This window comes from Staurois parvus, unplaced genomic scaffold (genome assembly GCF_062004578.1).
Source record: "Staurois parvus isolate SC_StPar_1 unplaced genomic scaffold, SC_StPar_1.0 ptg000069l, whole genome shotgun sequence".
Taxonomy (NCBI): domain Eukaryota; kingdom Metazoa; phylum Chordata; class Amphibia; order Anura; family Ranidae; genus Staurois; species Staurois parvus.
In genome coordinates, this window is record NW_028317865.1 from 328,525 (window position 1) to 350,749 (window position 22,225).

At 45.9% G+C, this 22,225-nt stretch overlaps 1 protein-coding gene across 1 annotated transcript; it reads right to left on the reverse strand.

Annotated features, from left to right (window-relative positions):
* Positions 1-9,621: 9,621 nt before the first annotated feature.
* On the reverse strand, positions 9,622-20,789 carry TSHZ2 (teashirt zinc finger homeobox 2). The gene is made up of 2 exons (XM_089669174.1): positions 20,693-20,789; positions 9,622-18,788 (listed from the first exon to the last, which is right to left on the reverse strand). The coding sequence occupies exons 1-2, from the start codon at positions 20,787-20,789 to the stop codon at positions 15,742-15,744; spliced, it is 3,144 nt and encodes a 1,047-aa protein (XP_089525300.1). The 3' UTR covers positions 9,622-15,741.
* Positions 20,790-22,225: the final 1,436 nt, after the last annotated feature.

A 22,225-nucleotide genomic window follows, 5' to 3' on the forward strand; every position in this document is an offset into this window, starting at 1 on the left:
TGAAAAGAAGAAGAAGAAGAATGAAAAGAAGAAGAAGAATGAAAAGAAGAATGAAAAGAAGAAGAAGAATGAAAAGAAGAATGAAAAGAAGAAGAAGAAGAATGAAAAGAAGAAGAAGAAGAAGAATAAAAAGAAGAATGAAAAGAAGAAGAAGAAGAATGAAAAGAAGAAGAATGAAAAGAACAATGAAAAGAAGAAGAAGAATGAAAAGAAGAAGAATAAGAATGAAAAGAAGAATGAAAAGAAGAAGAGGAATGAAAAGAAGAAGAAGAAGAATGAAAAGAAGAAGAAGAATGAAAAGAAGAAGAAGAAGAATGAAAAGAAGAATGAAAAGAAGAAGAAGAAGAATGAAAAGAAGAAGAATGAAAAGAAGAAGAAGAATGAAAAGAAGAAGAAGAAGAATGAAAAGAAGAATGAAAAGAAGAAGAAGAATGAAAAGAAGAAGAAGAAGAATGAAAAGAAGAAGAATGAAAAGAAGAAGAAGAATGAAAAGAAGAATGAAAAGAAGAAGAAGAAGAAGAATGAAAAGAAGAAGAAGAAGAAGAATGAAAAGAAGAAGAAGAAGAAGAATGAAAAGAAGAAGAAGAAGAATGAAAAGAAGAAGAAGAAGAATGAAAAGAAGAATGAAAAGAAGAAGAAGAAGAATGAAAAGAAGAAGAAGAAGAAGAATGAAAAGAAGAATGAAAAGAAGAAGAAGAAGAATGAAAAGAAGAATGAAAAGAAGAAGAAGAATGAAAAGAAGAAGAAGAATGAAAAGAAGAAGAAGAAGAATGAAAAGAAGCATGAATAGAAGAAGAAGAATGAAAAGAAGAAGGAGAATGAAAAGAAGAAGAATGAAAAGAAGAATGAAAAGAAGAAGAAGAATGAAAAGAAGAAGAAGAATGAAAAGAAGAAGAAGAAGAAGAATGAAAAGAAGAAGAAGAAGAATGAAAAGAAGAAGAAGAATGAAAAGAAGAAGAAGAATGAAAAGAAGAATGAAAAGAAGAAGAAGAAGAATGAAAAGAAGAAGAAGAAGAATGAAAAGAAGAATGAAAAGAAGAAGAAGAAGAATGAAAAGAAGAAGAAGAAGAATGAAAAGAAGAATGAAAAGAAGAAGAAGAATGAAAAGAAGAAGAAGAATGAAAAGAAGAAGTATTCCAGTACAGCAAAAAGTGTATCTGCAGAGAGCTCCGCTATTTCTGACAGTTCTCTGACAGTTCCTTCACATTTACAGCGGTTGAAACATTGTATCTGTTTATTTCCGAATAAAAACATCTGTATCCTAAATGGAAACAAATAGATACAATGTTTCAACCGCTGTAAATGAACTGTCAGAACTGTCAGAAATAGCGGAGCTCTCTGCAGTGACACTTTTGCTGGCTGATCGGGAAAAATTCGATTCGTGCACCCGAAGTTGGCTAAAATTTGGATTCGATGCGAATCGAATTTTTCCCGATATTCAAAACGAATTCCACTTCGCCTGGTTCGATTCGCTCATCTCTAGAAGAGGTCATAGCCAATTGTTTTAAAGTCAGCACCCAGTAAGTCAAGATTCAGTCATTAACAGGACTCAAAGCTGAGGTGACTGAAACGTTCCTAAGATTTTCCTTTAATTAGACTCTGGCTCAGTGGTTTAGCTGGCAGCCTTTTGAACGTCAAGTCTTTATAAGTCGTCTTGTAGCTATAGCAGGCCATCATATAATCATCATCCAACCAACAGTGAGCTGCGTCTTCTCCTACTTCAGAAGTAGAAGGGATTATTAATATTTAAGATTCACGGAGGGTAACCACTTTGGAAGGTGTCTGCCAACCCCTAAAACTAGTTCCTGAAGATTCGGTCTGTATAGAACTCCATATTTGCAGTTATTGACAGTAGCCGGGTGGCCCTGTTATAAGCTTGAAGACTTGATTATGGTCCAGTAATTTATTCCCCGTGAGTTGACCGACTCATGGGAATTCTTTGTCTTTCTGGAGAGATGGCGCAGCATATCAGTCCAAGAGTTGGTGCGTCCGAAGTCCTGGAAGATGTAGTTTAGAACATGTGGGCCTCTTCTCACACCTTGTTCCGTGATGGTAAAAGTGTATTGCACTGATGTTGCCTTGAATATTTTTCTCATTATAGCCCCCACCTCTCTTTAAGGGCTCATTCATACGAGTGACAGCCTTTGCCACTCCTCTGAAAAGTGATCTGCAGTGGATTGCTTTTCATGGGCTTGCCTTGTTTTAACCTTCAAAATGCCAACCCACCACGCAGCAGTGGCATGCATTGCATGTGGTTGCAGGGTGGTTACAGCAGTTTTGTTCACTTGAATGGGTCATGTTTGGCAGCAATACCGCCCACCGAGAGCCACTGTTTAAAGTTTTGACACTGCTGTGGCATGTGTACAGCCCTCACCAGCTGCATGACTATGATTAGGCTATCAGCTGGGGGCAATAAAACCATGGCTCAACTGCCTCAATTGACCGTCCTCTGGTCACTCATATGAAAGAGCCTTAAAGGTACTCTTCCACAACACATTGTGGAAGAACTTTTCAACCAGGGTTCCTCTAGAGTAGGGGTCTCCAAACTATGACTCTCCAGCTGCTGAAGTACTACAAGTCCCATCATGCCCCTGCCTCTGGAAGTCTTGCATGTGGCTGTCATAGTCTTGCAAGGCCTCATGGGACTTGCAGTTCCTCAACACCTTGAGGGCCATAATTTGTAGACCCCTGCTCCAGAGGTTGCTAGGGGTTCCTTGAGCAATTTCTGACTCTCAGATAAGTTCCCACTGACACCACTGATCTTTTTAGCTATCTGTGATGACCATAAATGTAGGGACCCTTCTTCCCACTGTCCACCACACTAATGTATCATGAGTTTTTCAAGGGTTCCTCTGTGTTAAAAAGGATGAGAAAGGCTGGACTTGAGTATGACGTTCTATGACAAAGCGCTGGATGGTGTGAAATGCGTAAGGGAGGAGCAGGTGGATTTATTTTCACAGTAACTTGAATAAACCTGTTTCAGACTCCTACAAGATGAGCAACTCCACTTCTATCCTCTGCATCATAATTTTCAGCTGGTCCATGAACTGTTTGGAGGTTTGCATCCTCCTCTTGGTGCCGCAGGGGTGTAGAGCGGAGAATTTGGGGCTGTTTGCAGTAAGTCCATCCTTTATAACAATAATCCATTGAAAGGACATCTCCTGATGAAGTCTTTAGTAGACGGAACTCGTCGGGTGGAACCAAGCTCTTAGACCAGGGTGTTTTGAGCAGGGTTATATGGAACTCTAGGGTTCCTTCACAGGTTGCTAGGGGTTCCTTGAGCAATTTCTGCCTCTCAGATAAGTTCCCACTAACACCATTGATCTTTTTAGTCTGTAAGAGGGATATTCTTCTCAATGACAAGTTTAACGAGCATTCTTCCCACTGACCATCACACTAATATATCATGAGTTGTAGATATAGTCGTTTCTATAAGGGGTTCGTGGAGACCAGAAATGGATTTCAAGAGTTCCTCTGTGTTGAAAAGTTTGAGAAGGGCTGCAATGGGGGACATTTATTAAAATCAGTCAGCTTCTACCTTTCATTTCCAAAGCTAAACTGAATACGCTGAAGAGAGAAGCTGATTGGTTGCCATACATGGCTGCTCCAGTTTTGATAAATGTCCCCCAATGTGTTACAGAACTGGGAAAACATCATAGATGATGCAATCTGACAGTCGTAGTAACACGGCAGTTGCTGCTTTTTATACTTTTATTACCTGTTGCTCCTGTCAGTAGATCCATTCTTCGTCCACTTCCTTTAACAGGCCAAGCTGTCCAGCGACATTGATAGGGGATGGGACAGAGAATATATACACTGCCGGGGGGGACTTACAGTGGTCAGCTTTCAATCATGTGGTTTAAACTTTTTTTTTCCTCAAAAGACTGCAGTTTATTCAAAGTATAGGGTTGTCACTGCATTAAAGGAAGTGGAAAAAATGACAGCTCTCCACATCTGGTAAAACGATCTTACAGGGGACTCACAAAAACGGATGTGATGGTAATGGCAGACTGCAGCATACAGCGCACCCAGAAAGTATTCCCAGTGCTTAACTTTTGCCACATTTTATGTTGCAGCCTTATTCCAAAATGGATTCAATGAATTTTTCTCCTCAACATTCTACAAACAAGACCCCATAATGACAACGTGAGAGAAGTTTGTTTTGAAATCTTTGCAATTTATTAAAAATAACCCCCCCCCCCCCCCCCCATGTACATAAATATTCACAGCCTTTGCTCAATACTTTACTTTAGCACCATTTACAGCCTCAAGTCATTTTGGGTATGATGCTTGGTGACCTCCCTGGCTAAGGCCCTTCTCCCTTAATTGCTCATTATGCCGGGCGGCCCGCTCTAGGAAGATTCCTGGTGGTTCCAAACTCTTCCATTCACGGATGCTGGAGGCCACTGTGCTCATTGGGACCTTCAATGCTGCAGAAATGTTTCTGTACCCTTCCCCAGATCTGTGCCTTGATACAATCCTGTCTCAGAGGTCTATGGACAATTCCTTAGACTTCATGGCTTGGTTTGTGCTCTGACATGCACTGGTACCTGTGGGACCTTCTATAGACAGGTTTATGCCTTTCCTAATCATGTCCAATCAACTGAATGTCCCACAGGTGGACTCCAATCCACTGAACGTCCCACAGGTGGACTCCAATCCACTGAACGTCCCACAGGTGGACTCCAATCCACTGAACGTCCCACAGGTGGACTCCAATCCACTGAACGTCCCACAGGTGGACTCCAATCCACTGAACGTCCCACAGGTGGACTCCAATCCACTGAATGTCCCACAGGTGGACTCCAATCCACTGAATGTCCCACAGGTGGACTCCAATCCACTGAACGTCCCACAGGTGGACTTCAATCCACTGAACGTCCCACAGGTGGACTCCCATCCACTGAACGTCCCCCACAGGTGGACTCCAATCCACTGAATGTCCCACAGCTGGACTCCAATCAAGTTGTGGAAACATCTTAAGGATGATCTGTGGGAACAGGATGCACCAGAACTCAATTTTGAGTGTCATGGAAAAGGCTGGGAATCTAAGTCAGGATGGAAGGAAAGATGAATGCAGCAATGTACAGAGACATCCTTGATGAAAACCTGTTACAGTGCGCTCTGGACCTTAGACTGGGACGACGGTTTGTCTTTCAACAGGACAACGACCCTAAGGAACCAGCCCACATAACAAAGGAGTGGCTACAGGCCAACCCTGGGAATGTCCTGGAGTGGCCCAGCCAGAGTCCAGACTTGAAGCCTGTTGAACATCTCTGGAGAGATCTGAAAATGACTGTGCTCCGACACTCCTCATCCAACCTGATGGAGCTGGAGAGGTGCTGCAAAGAAAAATGGGAGAAATTGCCCAAAACTAGGTGTGCCGAGCTTGTAGCATCATACTCCAAATGACTCGAGGCTGGAATTGGTGCTAAAGGGGCTTCAGCCAAGTATTGAGCAAAAGCTGAGAATAACCAACAAAATTGATGTAGCGCTAATACCATAAGAACCCAAAAACTTAAATAAAAGAAAATAAAAAATTATTATTATTAATAACAAATTTAAAGTGACAATAGTATAATAATAATTTTTTATTTTCTTTTACGTTTTTGGGTTCTTTGGTATTAGCGCTACATCAATATTGTTGGTTTTTCACGCTTATTATTTGGTATATGATTGGATGTTGGCAGCTGTACCTTCTTTAGTAATCTGTAGGGACTTAGTTAGGAGCGCAGGAGGTTTTTTCACATTTTTTAAAGGCTGGGAATACTTATGTACATGGGGGGGGGGGGGGGGTTTGTTTTTTATTTTTAATAAATTGCAAAGATTTTAAACCAAACTTTTTCACGTTGTCCTTATGGGGTCTTGTTTGTAGAATGTTGAGGGAAAAAAATGAATTGAATACATTTTGGAATAAGGCTGTAACATAACAAAATGTGGCAAAAGTGAAGCGCTGGGAATACTTTCTGGAAGCGCTGGGAATACTTTCTGAAAGCGCTGGGAATACTTTCTGGAAGCGCTGGGAATACTTTCTGGAAGCGCTGGGAATACTTTCTGGAAGCGCTGGGAATACTTTCTGGATGCGCTGGGAATACTTTCTGGAAGCGCTGGGAATACTTTCTGAAAGCGCTGGGAATACTTTCTGGAAGCGCTGGGAATACTTTCTGGAAGCGCTGGGAATACTTTCTGGAAGCGCTGGGAATACTTTCTGGATGCGCTGGGAATACTTTCTGGAAGCGCTGGGAATACTTTCTGGATGCGCTGGGAATACTTTCTGGATGCGCTGGGAATACTTTCTGGATGCGCTGGGAATACTTTCTGGATGCGCTGGGAATACTTTCTGGAAGCGCTGGGAATACTTTCTGGATGCGCTGTAGACATGTCATTTTTGTTCAATTATGGCCAGAGTTCCACTTGCCTCCCTCTCTTCATTCTGATGTTCCGTCTTGGAGTTCTCCTTTAAATGGAACCTTACATTTATGACTTCCTCCACAAACATGCTACTTCCCTGGCTGTTTCTGGATTCAGTCACTTACCAAGAATCAGCATGCAGCAAGTGAAGTCAGAACTAATCTGCTTGATTCAGGTCGGTGACTCGAGGAGTTCTAAGGAACCAGGGAAATAGAATTTGGAGGAGGACAGCAGCTGTGGCAGCCTACAATATTTCTCTCAGTGCTTCTATTCATCCAGCAAAACTGCTAGTATATTCGTCCTGTGTAAATGGAGCGAAAATCCAATGGTCCCCTATTTCCTCTATAGGTCGAATGTTATTGATTCATAATAAAAAAAAGAGGAATATACAGCATTATGGCCACTAGATGGAGCTGAGGATCATAGGCGATATTTCCTGAAATCCTCAGCTCCATCTAGTGGCCATAATGTGTATTCTTGAACCCCCAGCAGAGGAGATAGGAGAACAGAACAAACCTACTAGCAGTTTAGCTGAATAGCCGTGAAGATTTATGTTCATAAACACCGTAAAGTGCATCTCAAGTCAAAAGATTTTCAGTTTTGGGTGTAAAGATGAAGGGTTGGAACCCCTATTTGCCCCGCCCTCTGTGGTGACCTCAGTGGGGACACGTCTCTGACAGGAAGGGAGGGGAAATGGAAGAGCCACACAGACAACAATGATAACACTCTTTATTAGTAGAGAGGGAAAGGCCAGAACCCCCATCTCTCCCTGTCGAAGATTTCCCCTCACTTCCTGTCTGGTGATAGACAGCCATAAAAACCTGGCTGACGTTCCAACCCCTCCCCACTCTATCCAGTTTTAGGAGTAGCATTATTAATGGAGTTAGACTTCCAAATGGATGAAACCCCCCAATACCCCCGACCCCCTAAAATGAGCCCTTAACCTCCCACCAAACACAACCTCCTAAATTTTGTATCTGGACCTTGGATGGTGTGTGATCCTACAGCACCAACTGTGCTGCCTTCATGTCCGCAGTCTCTGACCATCTCCTGTACCATGTCCGCAGTCTCTGACCATCTCCTGTACCATGTCTGCAGTCTCTGGTCATCTCCTGTACTATGTCTGCAGTCTCTGACCATCTCCTGTACTATGTCTGCAGTCTCTGACCATCTCCTGTAGTCTGTCTGCAGTCTCTCACCATCTCCTGTACTATGTCCGCAGTCTCTGACCATCTCCTGTAGTATGTCCGCAGTCTCTGACCATCTCCTGTACTATGTCCGCAGTCTCTGACCATCTCCTGTACCATGTCCGCAGTCTCTGGTCATCTCCTGTACCATGTCTGCAGTCTCTGACCATCTCCTGTACCATGTCCGCAGTCTCTGACCATCTCCTGTACCATGTCCGCAGTCTCTGACCATCTCCTGTACCATGTCCGCAGTCTCTGACCATCTCCTGTACCATGTCTGCAGTCTCTGGTCATCTCCTGTACCATGTCTGCAGTCTCTGACCATCTCCTGTACCATGTCTGCAGTCTCTCACCATCTCCTGTACTATGTCCGCAGTCTCTGACCATCTCCCGTACCATGTCCGCAGTCTCTGACCATCTCCCGTAGTATGTCCGCAGTCTCTGACCATCTCCCGTAGTATGTCCGCAGTCTCTGACCATCTCCTGTACCATGTCCGCAGTCTCTGACCATCTCCTGTACCATGTCCGCAGTCTCTGACCATCTCCTGTACCATGTCCGCAGTCTCTGACCATCTCCTGTAGTATGTCCGCAGTCTCTGACCATCTCCTGTACCATGTCCGCAGTCTCTGACCATCTCCTGTACCATGTCCGCAGTCTCTGACCATCTCCTGTACCATGTCCGCAGTCTCTGACCATCTCCTGTACCATGTCCGCAGTCTCTGACCATCTCCTGTACCATGTCCGCAGTCTCTGACCATCTCCTGTACCATGTCTGCAGTCTCTGGTCATCTCCTGTACCATGTCTGCAGTCTCTGACCATCTCCTGTAGTCTGTCTGCAGTCTCTCACCATCTCCTGTACTATGTCCGCAGTCTCTGACCATCTCCCGTACCATGTCCGCAGTCTCTGACCATCTCCCGTACCATGTCCGCAGTCTCTGACCATCTCCCGTACCATGTCCGCAGTCTCTGACCATCTCCCGTACCATGTCCGCAGTCTCTGACCATCTCCCGTACCATGTCCGCAGTCTCTGACCATCTCCCGTACCATGTCCGCAGTCTCTGACCATCTCCCGTACCATGTCCGCAGTCTCTGACCATCTCCCGTACCATGTCTGCAGTCTCTGACCATCTCCCGTACTATGTCTGCAGTCTCTGATCATCTCCCGTACTATGTCTGCAGTCTCTGGTCATCTCCTGTACTATGTCTGCAGTCTCTGACCATCTCCTGTACTATGTCTGCAGTCTCTGACCATCTCCTGTACTATGTCTGCAGTCTCTGATCATCTCCTGTACTATGTCTGCAGTCTCTGATCATCTCCTGTACTATGTCTGCAGTCTCTGATCATCTCCTGTACTATGTCTGCAGTCTCTGACCATCTCCCGTACCATGTCTGCAGTCTCTGACCATCTCCTGTACTATGTCTGCAGTCTCTGGCCATCTCCTGTACCATGTCTGCAGTCTCTGATCATCTCCTGTACTATGTCCGCAGTCTCTGATCATCTCCTGTACTATGTCTGCAGTCTCTGATCATCTCCTGTACTATGTCTGCAGTCTCTGACCATCTCCCGTACCATGTCTGCAGTCTCTGACCATCTCCTGTACTATGTCTGCAGTCTCTGGCCATCTCCTGTACTATGTCTGCAGTCTCTGACCATCTCTTGTACTATGTCTGCAGTCTCTGATCATCTCCTGTACTATGTCTGCAGTCTCTGACCATCTCTTGTACTATGTCTGCAGTCTCTGACCATCTCCTGCAGGATGTCAGAGTATCTAAGACTGAATGAAGTGTACCTGTGGAGTGATCTGAGTGGCATCCCTGGGACAAGTCATATGGTGGGCTCCCAGTGACCGTGTGCGGCAGACATAAGTCCTTCCGATGCCGTGACACCACGAAGGGAAGCTACCTTGGTTTGGTTGTCACCGTAATTCATCAGATAGCCATGAACAAGGTTTACTCCATTGGGAACCGAATGCCGAGTATCACCCATCCCCCGCTAATGAAGAAACAGCCCTTTCACTCTTTGCTCATTAAAAAATAACAGTTTAATTAGTTGAACAGTAATATTCATTTTTGTAATCATTATAACCTGCTTAAATATGAATTGTTACAGCATTTATATATTACAAACTTAACAGACTGAGAATCCGCCTTAAACAACATAAGATAGAAGATTTCTTTAAGTTACATCTGCAGATCAGTGATGCGTCTTCAGCAAGTTAACATCCCGTAGAAAACCCTTCCCCCGCCCCGGGCATGTCAACCTCACAAGTAAAGATTTTCTGTTATTTGTGCTTCTCCCCCATTGCAAAAAACCAGAATATTGCACTATATACAGGGAGGGCGTGTCCACGGAACTGACCACGCCCCACAGCCGCCAGGGCAGGCCCACCTCCTCGAGGGGCTCAACAGAACGCAGTAACAACATTTTAATATGATGGAAACTAAAGTGAACTGTTTGTAAAGCGTCCTTCAATGTGACATGGAATGTGGGAATCAACGGGAGCTGGAACAGGAGAGTCAATGAATGGGAGCAGGAACAGGAGAGAGAATGAGAGCAGGAACAGGAGAGTCAATGAATGAGAGCAGGAACAGGAGAGTCAATGAATGAGAGCAGGAACAGGAGAGAGAATGAGAGCAGGAACAGGAGAGTCAATGAATGAGAGCAGGAACAGGAGAGAGAATGAGAGCAGGAACAGGAGAGTCAATGAATGAGAGCAGGAACAGGAGAGAGAATGAGAGCAGGAACAGGAGAGTCAATGAATGAGAGCAGGAACAGGAGAGTCAATGAATGAGAGCAGGAACAGGAGAGAGAATGAATGAGAGTAGGAACAGGAGAGAGAATGAGAGCAGGAACAGGAGAGAGAATGAGAGGGAGCAGGAACAGGAGAGAGAATGAGAGGGAGCAGGAACAGGAGAGAGAATGAGAGCAGGAACAGGAGAGAGAATGAGAGGGAGCAGGAACAGGAGAGAGAATGAGAGCAGGAACAGGAGAGAGAATGAGAGCAGGAACAGGAGAGAGAATGAGAGGGAGCAGGAACAGGAGAGAGAATGAATGAGAGCTGGAACAGGAGAGAGAATGAATGAGAGCTGGAACAGGAGAGAGAATGAATGAGAGCTGGAACAGGAGAGAGAATGAATGGGAGCAGGAACAGGAGAGAGAATGAATGAGAGCAGGAACAGGAAAGAGAATGAATGAGAGCTGGAACAGGAGAGTCAATGAATGGGAGCAGGAACAGGAGAGTCAATGAATGGGAGCAGGAACAGGAGAGAGAATGAATGGGAGCAGGAACAGGAGAGTCAATGAATGGGAGCAGGAACAGGAGAGTCAATGAGAGCAGGAACAGGGGAGAGAATGAATGAGAGCAGGAACAGGAGAGTCAATGAATGGGAGCAGGAACAGGAGAGAGAATGAATGAGAGCAGGAACAGGAGAGTCAATGAGAGCAGGAACAGGAGGGTCAATGAGAGCAGGAACAGGAGGGTCAATGAGAGCAGGAACAGGAGAGTCAATGAATGAGAGCAGGAACAGCAGGGTCAATGGGAGCAGGAACAGGAAGGTCCATGAGAGCAGGAACAGGAGGGTCAATGAGAGCAGGAACAGGAGGGTCAATGAGAGCAGGAACAGGAGGGCCAATGGAAGCAGGAACAGGAAAGAGAATGGGAGCAGGAACAGGAGAGTCAATGAATGGGAGCAGGAACAGGAGAGTCAATGAATGGGAACAGGAACAGGAGAGTCAATGAATGGGAGCAGGAACAGGAGATAGAAAGAATGGGAGCAGGAACAGGAGAGTCAATGAATGGGAGCAGGAACAGGAGAGAGAATGAATGGGAGCAGGAGAGTCAATGAATGGGAGCAGGAACAGGAGAGTCAATGAATGGGAGCAGGAACAGGAGAGTCAATGAATGGGAGCAGGAAAAGGAGAGTCAATGAGAGCAGGAACAGGAGAGAGAATGAATGAGAGCAGGAACAGGAAAATCAATGAATGGGAGCAGGAACAGGAGAGAGAATGAATGAGAGCAGGAACAGGAGAGTCAATGAGAGCAGGAACAGGAGGGTCAATGGGAGCAGGAACAGGAGAGTGAATGGGAGCAGGAATAGGAGAGTGAATGGGAGCAGGAACAGGAGAGTCAATGAATGAGAGCAGGAACAGCAGGGTCAATGTGAGCAGGAACAGGAAGGTCAATGAGAGCAGGAACAGGAGGGTCAATGAGAGCAGGAACAGGAGGGCCAATGGGAGCAGGAACAGGAGAGTGAATGGGAGCAGGAACAGGAGAGTCAATGAATGGGAGCAGGAACAGGAGAGTGAATGATAGCAGGAACAGGAGGGTCAATGGGAGCAGGAACAGGGGAGTGAATGGGAACAGGAGGGCCAATGGGAGCAAGAACAGGAGGGCCAATGGGAGCAGAAACAGGGGAGTGAATGGGAGCAGGAACAGGAGAGTCAATGGAAGCAGGAACAGGAGAGTGAATGGAAGCAGGAACAGGGGAGTCAATGGAAGCAGGAACAGGGGAGTCAACGGAAGCAGGAACAGGGGAGTCAATGGGAGCAGGAACAGGGGAGTGAATGGGAACAGGAGGGACAATGAGAGCAGGAACAGGAGGGCCAATGGGAGCAGGAACAGGAGGGTGAATGGGAGCAGGAACAGGAGAGTCAATGGAAGCAGGAACAGGAGAGTGAATGGAAGCAGGAACAGGGGAGTCAATTGGTCCAGATCTGCTTTTTCTGTGGTCAGGTTTGGCTTATTTTGTTGGCTCCCCTATGTGAGAAGTCTCAGATAGAAGCTGCAACTCTCTCAACCGTTTGCGTACATGTTAGTCCAATGGGAAAAAGGTCACTTTCCTCAGCTTGTAACTAGCATGTGGACAGGAAGTTGCCGGTTCGGAGCGTCTGAGGCTTCTCACACAGGTGTCTGGCTCTCCTTTAGGACATCGATGAATTCCGGCTCCCCCTTGTGGCTGCAAGTGTGTGTTGCAGGTTCGGCTTTGGTAACAACCTTTTTTTTTCCAACTATAAAGTGTATCTAAACCCAAGTGCCAAAATGTATTCTGTTACTAATCCTTAGCTGTGACGGCTGCATTTTCTTTTTTTTCTTCCCTTTATTTTCGTCTGCCAGTAAGTCTGTTGTTCTTCAATAGAACAAGCTATCCTGCAGATGTAACAGTTAGAGGGTTGGGAGGGCCAACCATTTACCACTGACAGAATGATCAGCTTTTATTTATTCATGTAAAACCTTTATGCCAAAATAAGAAATCCTCTGTAGCAGCTGATGAAGTGTCGTCTAGAGTCCGGCTATCATTTGTTAGTAAAGTCCCTCTAACCCCGCTAGTCCACCTAGCACTCCCCTCTCCGGACAATGGTGCCGTCCAAGGGTGGCTCTGTTGTTCCTCCGCAGATAAAAGTGTGTTACTGGCAGGATCGCCTAGTGATAAAGGGATTAAAAAGCCTAAAACCAGAAAACTAACGCAGCCGCCACATCTACGGACTGGTAAGCTGCCATATATCAATATTTCGTTTTTTGGGGATTTGGATACATTTGAAGGGGTGAAGTAGTCCTAAGGCCGGCAGTGAAGAGCAATGTGGAGGCAAAGCATGTCAATACAAAAGCGTTGACGTGTATATAATCCCTGGTTGTATTTTTCAACACGTTTGGCATCACGCCTGGCAGTATGATACATACATGTAAAGTCACACTCCAGGCACAACAAAAACAAAATACACTTGCAGTGCCCCTCCCCCCCCTTCCCCACACACTGCAGGGGTTATATGCTTGCTAAGTGGGGGGGTTGTAGAAGAGGCTGCATTACTTACCTTCCTCCTCGTTCCGGCATTGCGACCGATTCCCCGCAGCCTCCTTTCTAAGCTGCCTTTGGCCGTGGTTGCATGCTCCCCCCACTAAGTACAATAGAAAGCCCAGCATTGTGTGTGATGACAGCGAAGGACCGCCCACAGACCGGAGCTCCTGAAAAAAGGAGGTGAGCACCGAAGCCTGCACGAGCAGAGAGTCACGTAGGTAACGGCGGCTCTCCCGGTACCCCCTTGACTTAATGAGCAGTTAACCCTTGCAGTGTTGGGGATTATTGTTGTTGTGCCCAGGATTTAAGCTTTAAGCCACTTTTTGCTAATCTACTGTAATGGTTTATACCTGGAGATCCCGCCAGCAACAGCGCTCCGTGCCCCACGCTGACAATGCGAAACGACTGCCTCGCAATTAGCAGCGCTGTGTGCGCTCCTTTCCATGCATGGGACCGACAACGCTGCTGTGATGGCATGGCAGTGGCTTGGCGTGGTCAGACTGCAACAGGAAATGCCGTCACTGGCAGGATCTTTGATGATGAAAACATGATTTGACTCAGATTTAGCTTTACATGCATGTTAAAACGACTCTGCCTTGGGAAAAGTGATCGGGGCTGCCAATGAGAATGCTAGCTTCCTGCCCACCATGCCGACGCTTTGGATTCAATGCTTGCGAAGAGTCTGACTTTGAACGAATAAAGGGATGAGGAATTCCGACACTCATTTCCAGCATGCTCTTTCGGGTCTGTGACTCAGAAGTACTAAAGCCATTCATAGCCAGGCAGCTAGCATTTTCAGAATAGGTTAGGCAATGGAAGCCCGCCCATACTTTTCTCTTGACGCAGTCACGTTAAGCATTTTAATAATGTCTGTACTAACAGGGTGAGAGGAGTTGGCATCATCCACCTAAATTCCATAACATGTTCCCTACAAGTGGGGAAGCGGAAAGTGTTGGTGTCGCCCATGGAGGTCAACGACGCCCCTTTTCTCTATATGCAGAATATGGTATAATGCCATACATGGTCCACAACCCAACATGAACCTCTTACATTTCCATCACAGCCAACGTAAGACACCCAATTTTAGCATTAGTGGAGAGGGGCCGGAAGTGACAGTTAGTTCCCCTTAGGACTTAAAGGGATTTCATATTTAGGAAATGTTGCTATAATAATTAGAGATGGGGGGGGGGGGGTTAACGATACCTATTTTTTGGTTTCCTCCTTTGTGTTGCATACACTATTAGGCCGAATGTTTGTGGACACCTGACCATCAAACCTATAGAAGCTTGAAGGACATCCTATTCCAAAACCACGGCCGTTAGTATGGAGTTGCCCACCCCCACCTTCTTCTATAACACTCTCCAGTCTACTGAGAAGGCTTTGCCCAAGATCGTAAAGTTCTGTCACACCAAGTTCATCAAATGATGTCTTTAAAGACCTGTGCTCCAGAACATTTGGAGAGGTTTCCACGTGCTTCGGGTCATATAGTGTCTATAGTCATGATCTTGAACTAGTGGCTGTTGTTGCTCTTGGAGCCCTTTCAGCAGGTCAGTACCTCTCATAATAATGATAGCCAAGCCAAAGGGGGTAGTAATGATACCTTTCCAATACAATGTTATTACATGGGTCATATTTGGGTTCCATTTGTCATTGACCTTCGTTAGGAGACGCTTGTTACCATAGGTGTCTGAAGGTGATTTGTGGGCTAGAAAATGTTGGCTGATGTGTTAATACGTGTGTACAGAGACCTGACATTGACTATCTGATGGACTAATATACTCCAGGGTCACCTCGTGGTGACAGAGAGTTCAGCACACAGTACAATGTGTAATAGGCATAACAAAAAAACAATTCCCTCTTAATTTTTATGTACCACAAGTTAAACCCTGTAAGTGTGTATTGAATCTGCGATGTCATAGAGGGGACCCACCTCTACAGTGAATGCGTCTCATCTGTGGCTGCAGAGCCAACTGGCCCTTTGGGAAATGCATCCCGACTGTCCTACTATGAAGGCTCTTCCTCGTACGAAGATAGGCCTAGGTATACCTAAATTGGGACTGGTGGAGCTTCTATGGGATATGGATTTAGCAGCAACATTTTATAAAAACCAAAAGGAAATGGAAAATCTGCATGTGGCGGGGTCTCTGACCCGCCATAACGTAATGCAAAGTAGACCAGTATATACATCACCAGATATATATACACCGACATACACCTGACACTTCAATAGGTTTACTACTTCTATGAAAGCACACAAGCCCGTTCTGTTGGTTTCTTAAACTGTACAGTCCAAAGAAAAAAAAAAAAAAAAAGGATGAAACTAAGAATCAATGCATCATATACAAATTACTCCTCGTCAACCTCAGCTACAAACTGTGAATGATGTTCCGGGGACTTGCTGTGTGTTTTGCTTAAGTGCAGCTTGACCGCGTGTTTGCTGGCAAATGTCCGACAACACAATTTACATTTAAACTTAGAGTCCGTATCCTCATCCCCAGCTACGGGTTGAGGGGACTGCTGAACAGCTACTCGTGAGATCTCCTTTTCGACCTTGGTTTGCTGCTCAACACTCAGTCTGTTCATGTCTTTCATCTGGAATCCAAGATGGGTCTCTAAGTGGCCTATGTAGCTGGAGGGGGTTCTAAACTGAGATGCACAGTCACTGCAGTAAAACACGGGGTGTCCTTTATCCATGTTTTTCAAAAATTTTGTCCCGCCAGTCTTCCGAAGCTGATATTTGACATTGGCCAACCAATGGCTGATCGTTGTCATGGACAGTCCAGTAAACTTTGAAATCTGCATCCGTTCTTGAGGTCCCAGGTCCGATAACAAATATTTTCCCTCTGACGTCTGGAAGAGACTGGAGGCAAACTGGGCTTGTAAAATGAGGAGATGTTGAGGATTCCAGTTAGATTGTCTTCCCTTTCTTTTATGCAGTGATGAGACCTCCGTGGAGACAATGTCAACGTGCCTAGAGTCCATGTCTAGTTTCATGTGGCCCATTCTTCCAGAAGATACATGCTTTGGGGTTGTAGCTTTTGGAAGAATTTTAACCATATCAGCTATGTCTGACAGAGCGTGCTTCTGAGGTGGAGACGTGCAAGACTTGGCTTTAGCCGACTCAGCCTTTTTATTCTTAGATTTGGTAAGGTCAATGGGCTGGTCACTCGCTTCAAATAAATATTGGGCTTTAGACCGTGGTGGAGTAAGACATACAGCTGGTTTCTCCACTCGGTTCACAGGAGGCTTCTGAAACACGGTGACCAGGCTTGAGGAATTGGAACTTCCAGGTGACCTCAGTGATTCAGAGGCTTTTCCTAGGTGATTGTTTAGAACAGACTGCAAAGCACTGAGAGGGTTTACACATGGGATATCAGGGGAACAATTTGCAGAACTCCTCAGTGTTGAACAGTCTTCACTTCCTGGTGAAGACTCCAATGGCTCCAGGAACTTTGCCTTCTCCTTTTCACAGTTCTGCTTTATCTTTTCCTCTGGTCTTGGTGAGCTGTTTGGTTCTTTTATTGTCTCCAGCAAGTCTAAGGTTTTGGGTGACTCTTCATTTTTGTCTGTTGGCATTACATCCATCTTAATTTCTTGTGTTGGTTCTTTTTCTAATTCTGCATCCTCAGATTCCTCTTTAACGTGTGTAGATTGTGGTTCGGGAGGAGTGCTTGAGGGAAGAGATTTGCCTTTAGGAGCAATAGGCCTAAACTTATTTGAGAAGGAGGACCTCATCTGCATTACTTGAGAATTAAGGGACATAGAAGGTTTCATGACATCTGAAATTTGGTATGCAGCATGGATGCTGGGATACGCACTCCAGCTTGGAGTTCCATTTTGGGCCTTGTTAATCGCTGAGGTTACTGTGTTTTCTAAAGATTTCAGAATGTCACCTCCTTCCTTTGAAGCATCTTCCAAATCTTCTTCTCTTAAGTACTGGTATTTCAATGTTGGATCTAAAGGCTTTTCTAGACTGTCTCTATGCTCCTCGCTCGTGTCTACTTTTTCATCTTTGCTACCCTCTTCTAAATTGTCCGCTTTACATTCTTTGCTGGTCATCATTTCAGATGTTGATCCCCCCGAAGGAGAGCTTGCGGATGGCTTTGACTGACTGTCGCTCGATGGGGAATCCGAGAGGGACTGCATCTTTTCTACAGCTAGTGGGTCCAAAACCAGCTGCTTGCCCTTTTTTGAGGCTGAATTAGTAACTTTCAAGAAATGTCCAGTGACCATCATATGTGTGGTGAGCTGCTGCAAAGTGTCGTGAGAACTACCACATTCCATGCACTTTAGAATTTGAGACTTGCAGGCTTCAAACTGCCAAGTATAGCTGGCACCATTCTGATATCCATAGCGGTTGTTGGAGGGCAGCTGGGCGTTGGAATTTTTCTGCGTGCTACAGTGTTCCACAAAGGAACCTGTGGTGGAATCCGGTGAGCACGGTCGGGTCACTTCGAACACTCGTTTTTTCGCAGAGACCATTTTAGATGAGATGCTTGGAATGGGTTCCTTCAAAGGCACTTTTTGGTAATGTTTCGTTTTTATCATGTGGACACTTAGATCTTGAAGTGAGTCAAACGAGTCACCACAAAACATGCATTTTAAAACTTTCTGTGCGTCCTCTTTGTCCATGTCCTGAAATGCCCGTTTTCTAGGCTTTGAGTAACTGACTGGTCTGTGCTTGTCTTTCTTGTGGTTGTCGTCTTGATAATGGCCCGAATCATTCATGTGCACGGTAAGTTCCACCAAGGTATCGTACGCAGCACTGCACTGTCTACAGCGAAACCTGCTAGCCCCCGTGAAAACTGTGCTGTACATTTTTGAGTTTTGCCGGTACAGCTGGACAGAGCTGAAAAGGTTCGGCTTGGAAATGGATTTCGCAGGTAGGTTTTGCTGTAGACTTTTGGAAAGGGCATCCTGATGCCAGTCAAAATCTCCTTTACTGGTTCCGTTACAGCTGTCACGTGCTTTTCTGTCGGCATGAGGCACCTTAAGACTCAGTCCTAAGTTTGTCCAATAGGAGTCAGATAATATGTTGGCATAGGACATCTTCATTTTATTGATGCAGTCCTGGGCCTCTGCTTGCAGCCTGGGTTGTTGGCTTGTTTTTTGGTCCTGAGCATCTTTAGGAGATGATAAGCTCTTCATGTCCGCGACCTGGTCGCTGGCATCACTTAGTAAGGATTCGTTTTCTCCATCTTGGTTGCACGTGTGACTTGCCGGGGAGCCGTGAAAGCTCAAGCTTCTCTTTGGCTCCCCAGCTACCTCTTGTTCCTCATCGGTAGGAGAGTACGCGCTGTCCTGGAGATGGGCGGTGGAGGTGCTGTCATCATCTTCCTCCTCTTCATCCTTTATGCTGTCACCTTTCAAATCCTCTTCGTCTTGGAAGTAACCTGAAGATGAAAAAACATGCAAACTTAATGCACACTCTCATAATGACATTACATTCAATAAAAAAATACTTCTGAAAGACCAACAAACCCACCCGACTAACCCTCTGGGGCCCTGATGTCCAACCTACAGCCAGAGGGCTGCATATGGCCCTTTGGTAGACAATGTATGGCCCTTGGACCCTGTTATCTGTTCAATGAGTGTTGATAGCTGTTGATCCTGCCAGAAATCTTCTGAGCTGAAAACTTCTTGCCCTCTCTGCCTCTCCTGACCATCAGCAGTGTTCTCGGTTCTCTCTGTGGCTTACAAAACACCTCCCTAACCTGGCATAGATATGGGGAGGTGTACTGTAGCCTAGCCCCAGGGTGATGATAATACTGCTTCTCCATAGATATCGTACAGTAAGTGAGCGTTGTCACCCTGGGACAAGACATGTGTTACTGGCAGGATCAACAAGTCAAAATAAAACACAAAAGTCATAAAAAAAAAAAAGAAAACGAATGCAGCCGCCACATCTAAGATCTGCTAAGCTGCAATGTGCTACATTTCTGTTCTTGGGTTTAGATACCCTTTAGGTTACACGAAGGTCTGTCTCTCTGGTGGTGAGAAAACAAAAGAATCTACAATATCGCAAGGAAAACTCTCCTATAAACCCCGATATTTAGAAGACGTCCATATATTTACATACAAAAATGTTAGGAACTTTAATTATTTCCAGGCATGATGAGAAGACACACATAGTGCGCAGTGCAGAACGACAGTGAAGTATGAGGTGATGGAGCGTAGTTATAATCAGGGGACAGTGCTGTGTAATGGAGGCCGGGCAGAGAACTGGGAGTGTGGAAGAGAGCAGTGATCACATTGGGGGAGGGGTTAACATTTAGGGGCAATCGGAGGGTTAGCAATGTTTTCTGTGTGTACTGGGTGCTGTTTTTACCAAGCAATGTGCTGGTTTTTACTCCCTGCTTTGCAAGGAGAAAAAAAAAGCAGTACATTCCTGCTGTCTGTAGAGAGCTCTGTGTTGTTTACCAGCACAGGGCCCTCTTCTGTCATTTGCTTAGCAGGTTCCGGCCATAAATCAGTGACCCGGAACCCTCTGATTGGTATGTGCTGTAGCAAATGACAGCACAAATGGAGCAGTAAGTACGCAGCCCTTACCCATAAGGGCCGTATCACCTACGAGTACACAGAGGGGCCGCATTGCCGCAAACAGCGGTCCAGAACTGGTTACAGTGGAAGAAATGCCCAAGTCTAACTACTCTTAAAAATGTTCCCTCCTCCACCTGTTTTGAATTTGGTCACATGATCCTGCAGCTCCAGCTCCCCTGTTTCAGTGCTGCTGCAGGGGAGAGGTGGGAGCACTGACAGCAACTGGGCCATTGAAACCAAAGGGTGACGTCACGGCTCCTGGAATTCAAGGCCGTCGTTGTGTTCCCCCTGCCCAGGGGTAAGCAACCTGAGAGCCGCAGGACTACAAGTTCCATCATGCCTCTGCAAGTCATAGCTGTAACTGTCAGTTTAGTAATCTTTGCAATGCCTCATGGGAAATGTAGTTCCACAACAGCTAGAGAGCCGCAGGTTGCCTACCCATGCCCTAACCAGAGCTGTGGGATCACATGACCGGACCTGGGATCACATGACCGGACTTGGGATCGCATGACCGGACCTGGGATCACATGACCGGACTAGGGTGGATTAAAACCAGGAAAGCACGTCCATATTTTTTATAGGTAGGAGGCGTGGAGAGCGGACATTTTTAAGAATAGTTACACTTTGGCTTTTCTCCCGCTTTAACAATAGGCCGTTATTGGTCAGGACAATGGAGGAGGGACCTATGAGCAGACACTCCCAGAAAAGTCTGCTGGGAAACCGACACTTCCGGGAGTGTCAATTTGCTGGGTCACACCCACAGCGATCAGCCCCGCCTCTGACTGTTGCGTCACTTTAGGACACAGTAATGAGGTGGAGGCCATCAGGAGGAGGAAGAACCTGTGAGAACTCATTGTGGCTGATTCCTACCAATCACGGGTGATGTCACACCTTGCGTCCATGCGTTGCAACGCGCGGCACTTTGTGCATCGCTTCCATTTAGAATTCAGAACGATAGCCCAATGCAGAAGTAGCGCAGCCTGCGAGGCCCCGGCGCTGCGGCGCACCACAATGCACATTTTCAAAGCTATTATTATGCAGCCGGCCCCCACCGGTCGTTTTTTCGTACGCAGGTCACATAAAAAAGAACGACTCTGATTGGCCGCAGCGACCCGTCACACAGACCCAACGTTGTTCCCGGCGAAGGCAAAGCGAGGATCGTGCAGCTTCAGGTACAACGCAGAGGATTTATTTCACCGCCGTGTTCTTGCCCCGGATTCCCAGGCAGCGGCGCTTTTGAACGTTTCGGGCCGGTGCCGGGGAACAATGCACTTCGCAGCCTTTGAAGTTGCGCCGTACATTCGTCTGAAAGATCCAGCGGAGGTCGGCTCACATCAGACAAATGTTTAGTGTTATCACAGAAAGCCACAAAAGCTGGAATTTCATCAATATTTCACAACAGCCTTGGGGAAATTGTAGATTGCACTGCTGCAGGGCAGCTAATGGAATCGCACACTAGGGTTTTGTACATTTAAAATCAGCAGCCAGCCAGAGAAAAAAAAATACCTTTCAATTTGTTACAGCAAACAAAAGTGAAAATCGGATGAGGGGGGGAGGGGAGGGGGGCGACTGTTAAATGCCGCTAACATTCTGCATGTTGCTGGGAAAAGGAACGGCGGTGATGGTACTTCTGGAAATGTAATAAAGATGAATGTTGGTGTTGGAACATGAGATTCCATCTGTTACAGGTCGAATGTACGAGGGAACAGGTCGAATGTACGAGGGAACAGGTCGAATGTACTAGTGAACAGGTTGAATGTACGAGGGAACAGGTCGAATGTACGAGGGAACAGGTCGAATGTACGAGGGAACAGGCCGAATGTACGAGGGAACAGGTTGAATGTACGAGGGAACAGACCGAATGTACGAGGGAACAGACCGAATGTACAAGGGAACAGACCGAATGTATGAGGGAACAGGTCAAATGTACAAGGGAACAGGTCGAGTGTACAAGGGACAAGTTGAATGTACAAGGGAACAGGTCGAGTGTACAAGGGACACGTTGAATGTACGAGTGAACAGGTTGAATGTACGAGTGAAGAGGTTGAATGTACGAGGGAACAGGTTGAATGTACGAGGGAACAGGTTGAATGTACGAGGGAACAGGCTGAATGTATGAGGGAAAAGGTTGAATGTACAAGGAAACAGGTTGAATGTACGGGGGAACAGGTCGAATGTATGAGAGAACAGGTTGAATGTACGAGGGAACAGGTTGAATGTACAAGTGAACAGGTTGAATGTACAAGTGAACAGGTCGAATGTACGAGGGAACAGGTTGAATGTACGAGGG

Bases quoted from the DNA above. Each gene is read 5' to 3' on its own strand.
- TSHZ2 (XM_089669174.1), bottom strand. From the start codon at position 20,789: ATGAGTTCTCACAGGTTCTTCCTCCTCCTGATGGCCTCCACCTCATTA. The intron at 18,789-20,692 runs GTGTGACCCAGC...TTTCATCTTCAG, and splicing joins GGCGGGGCTGATCGCTGTGG to GTTACTTCCAAGACGAAGAG.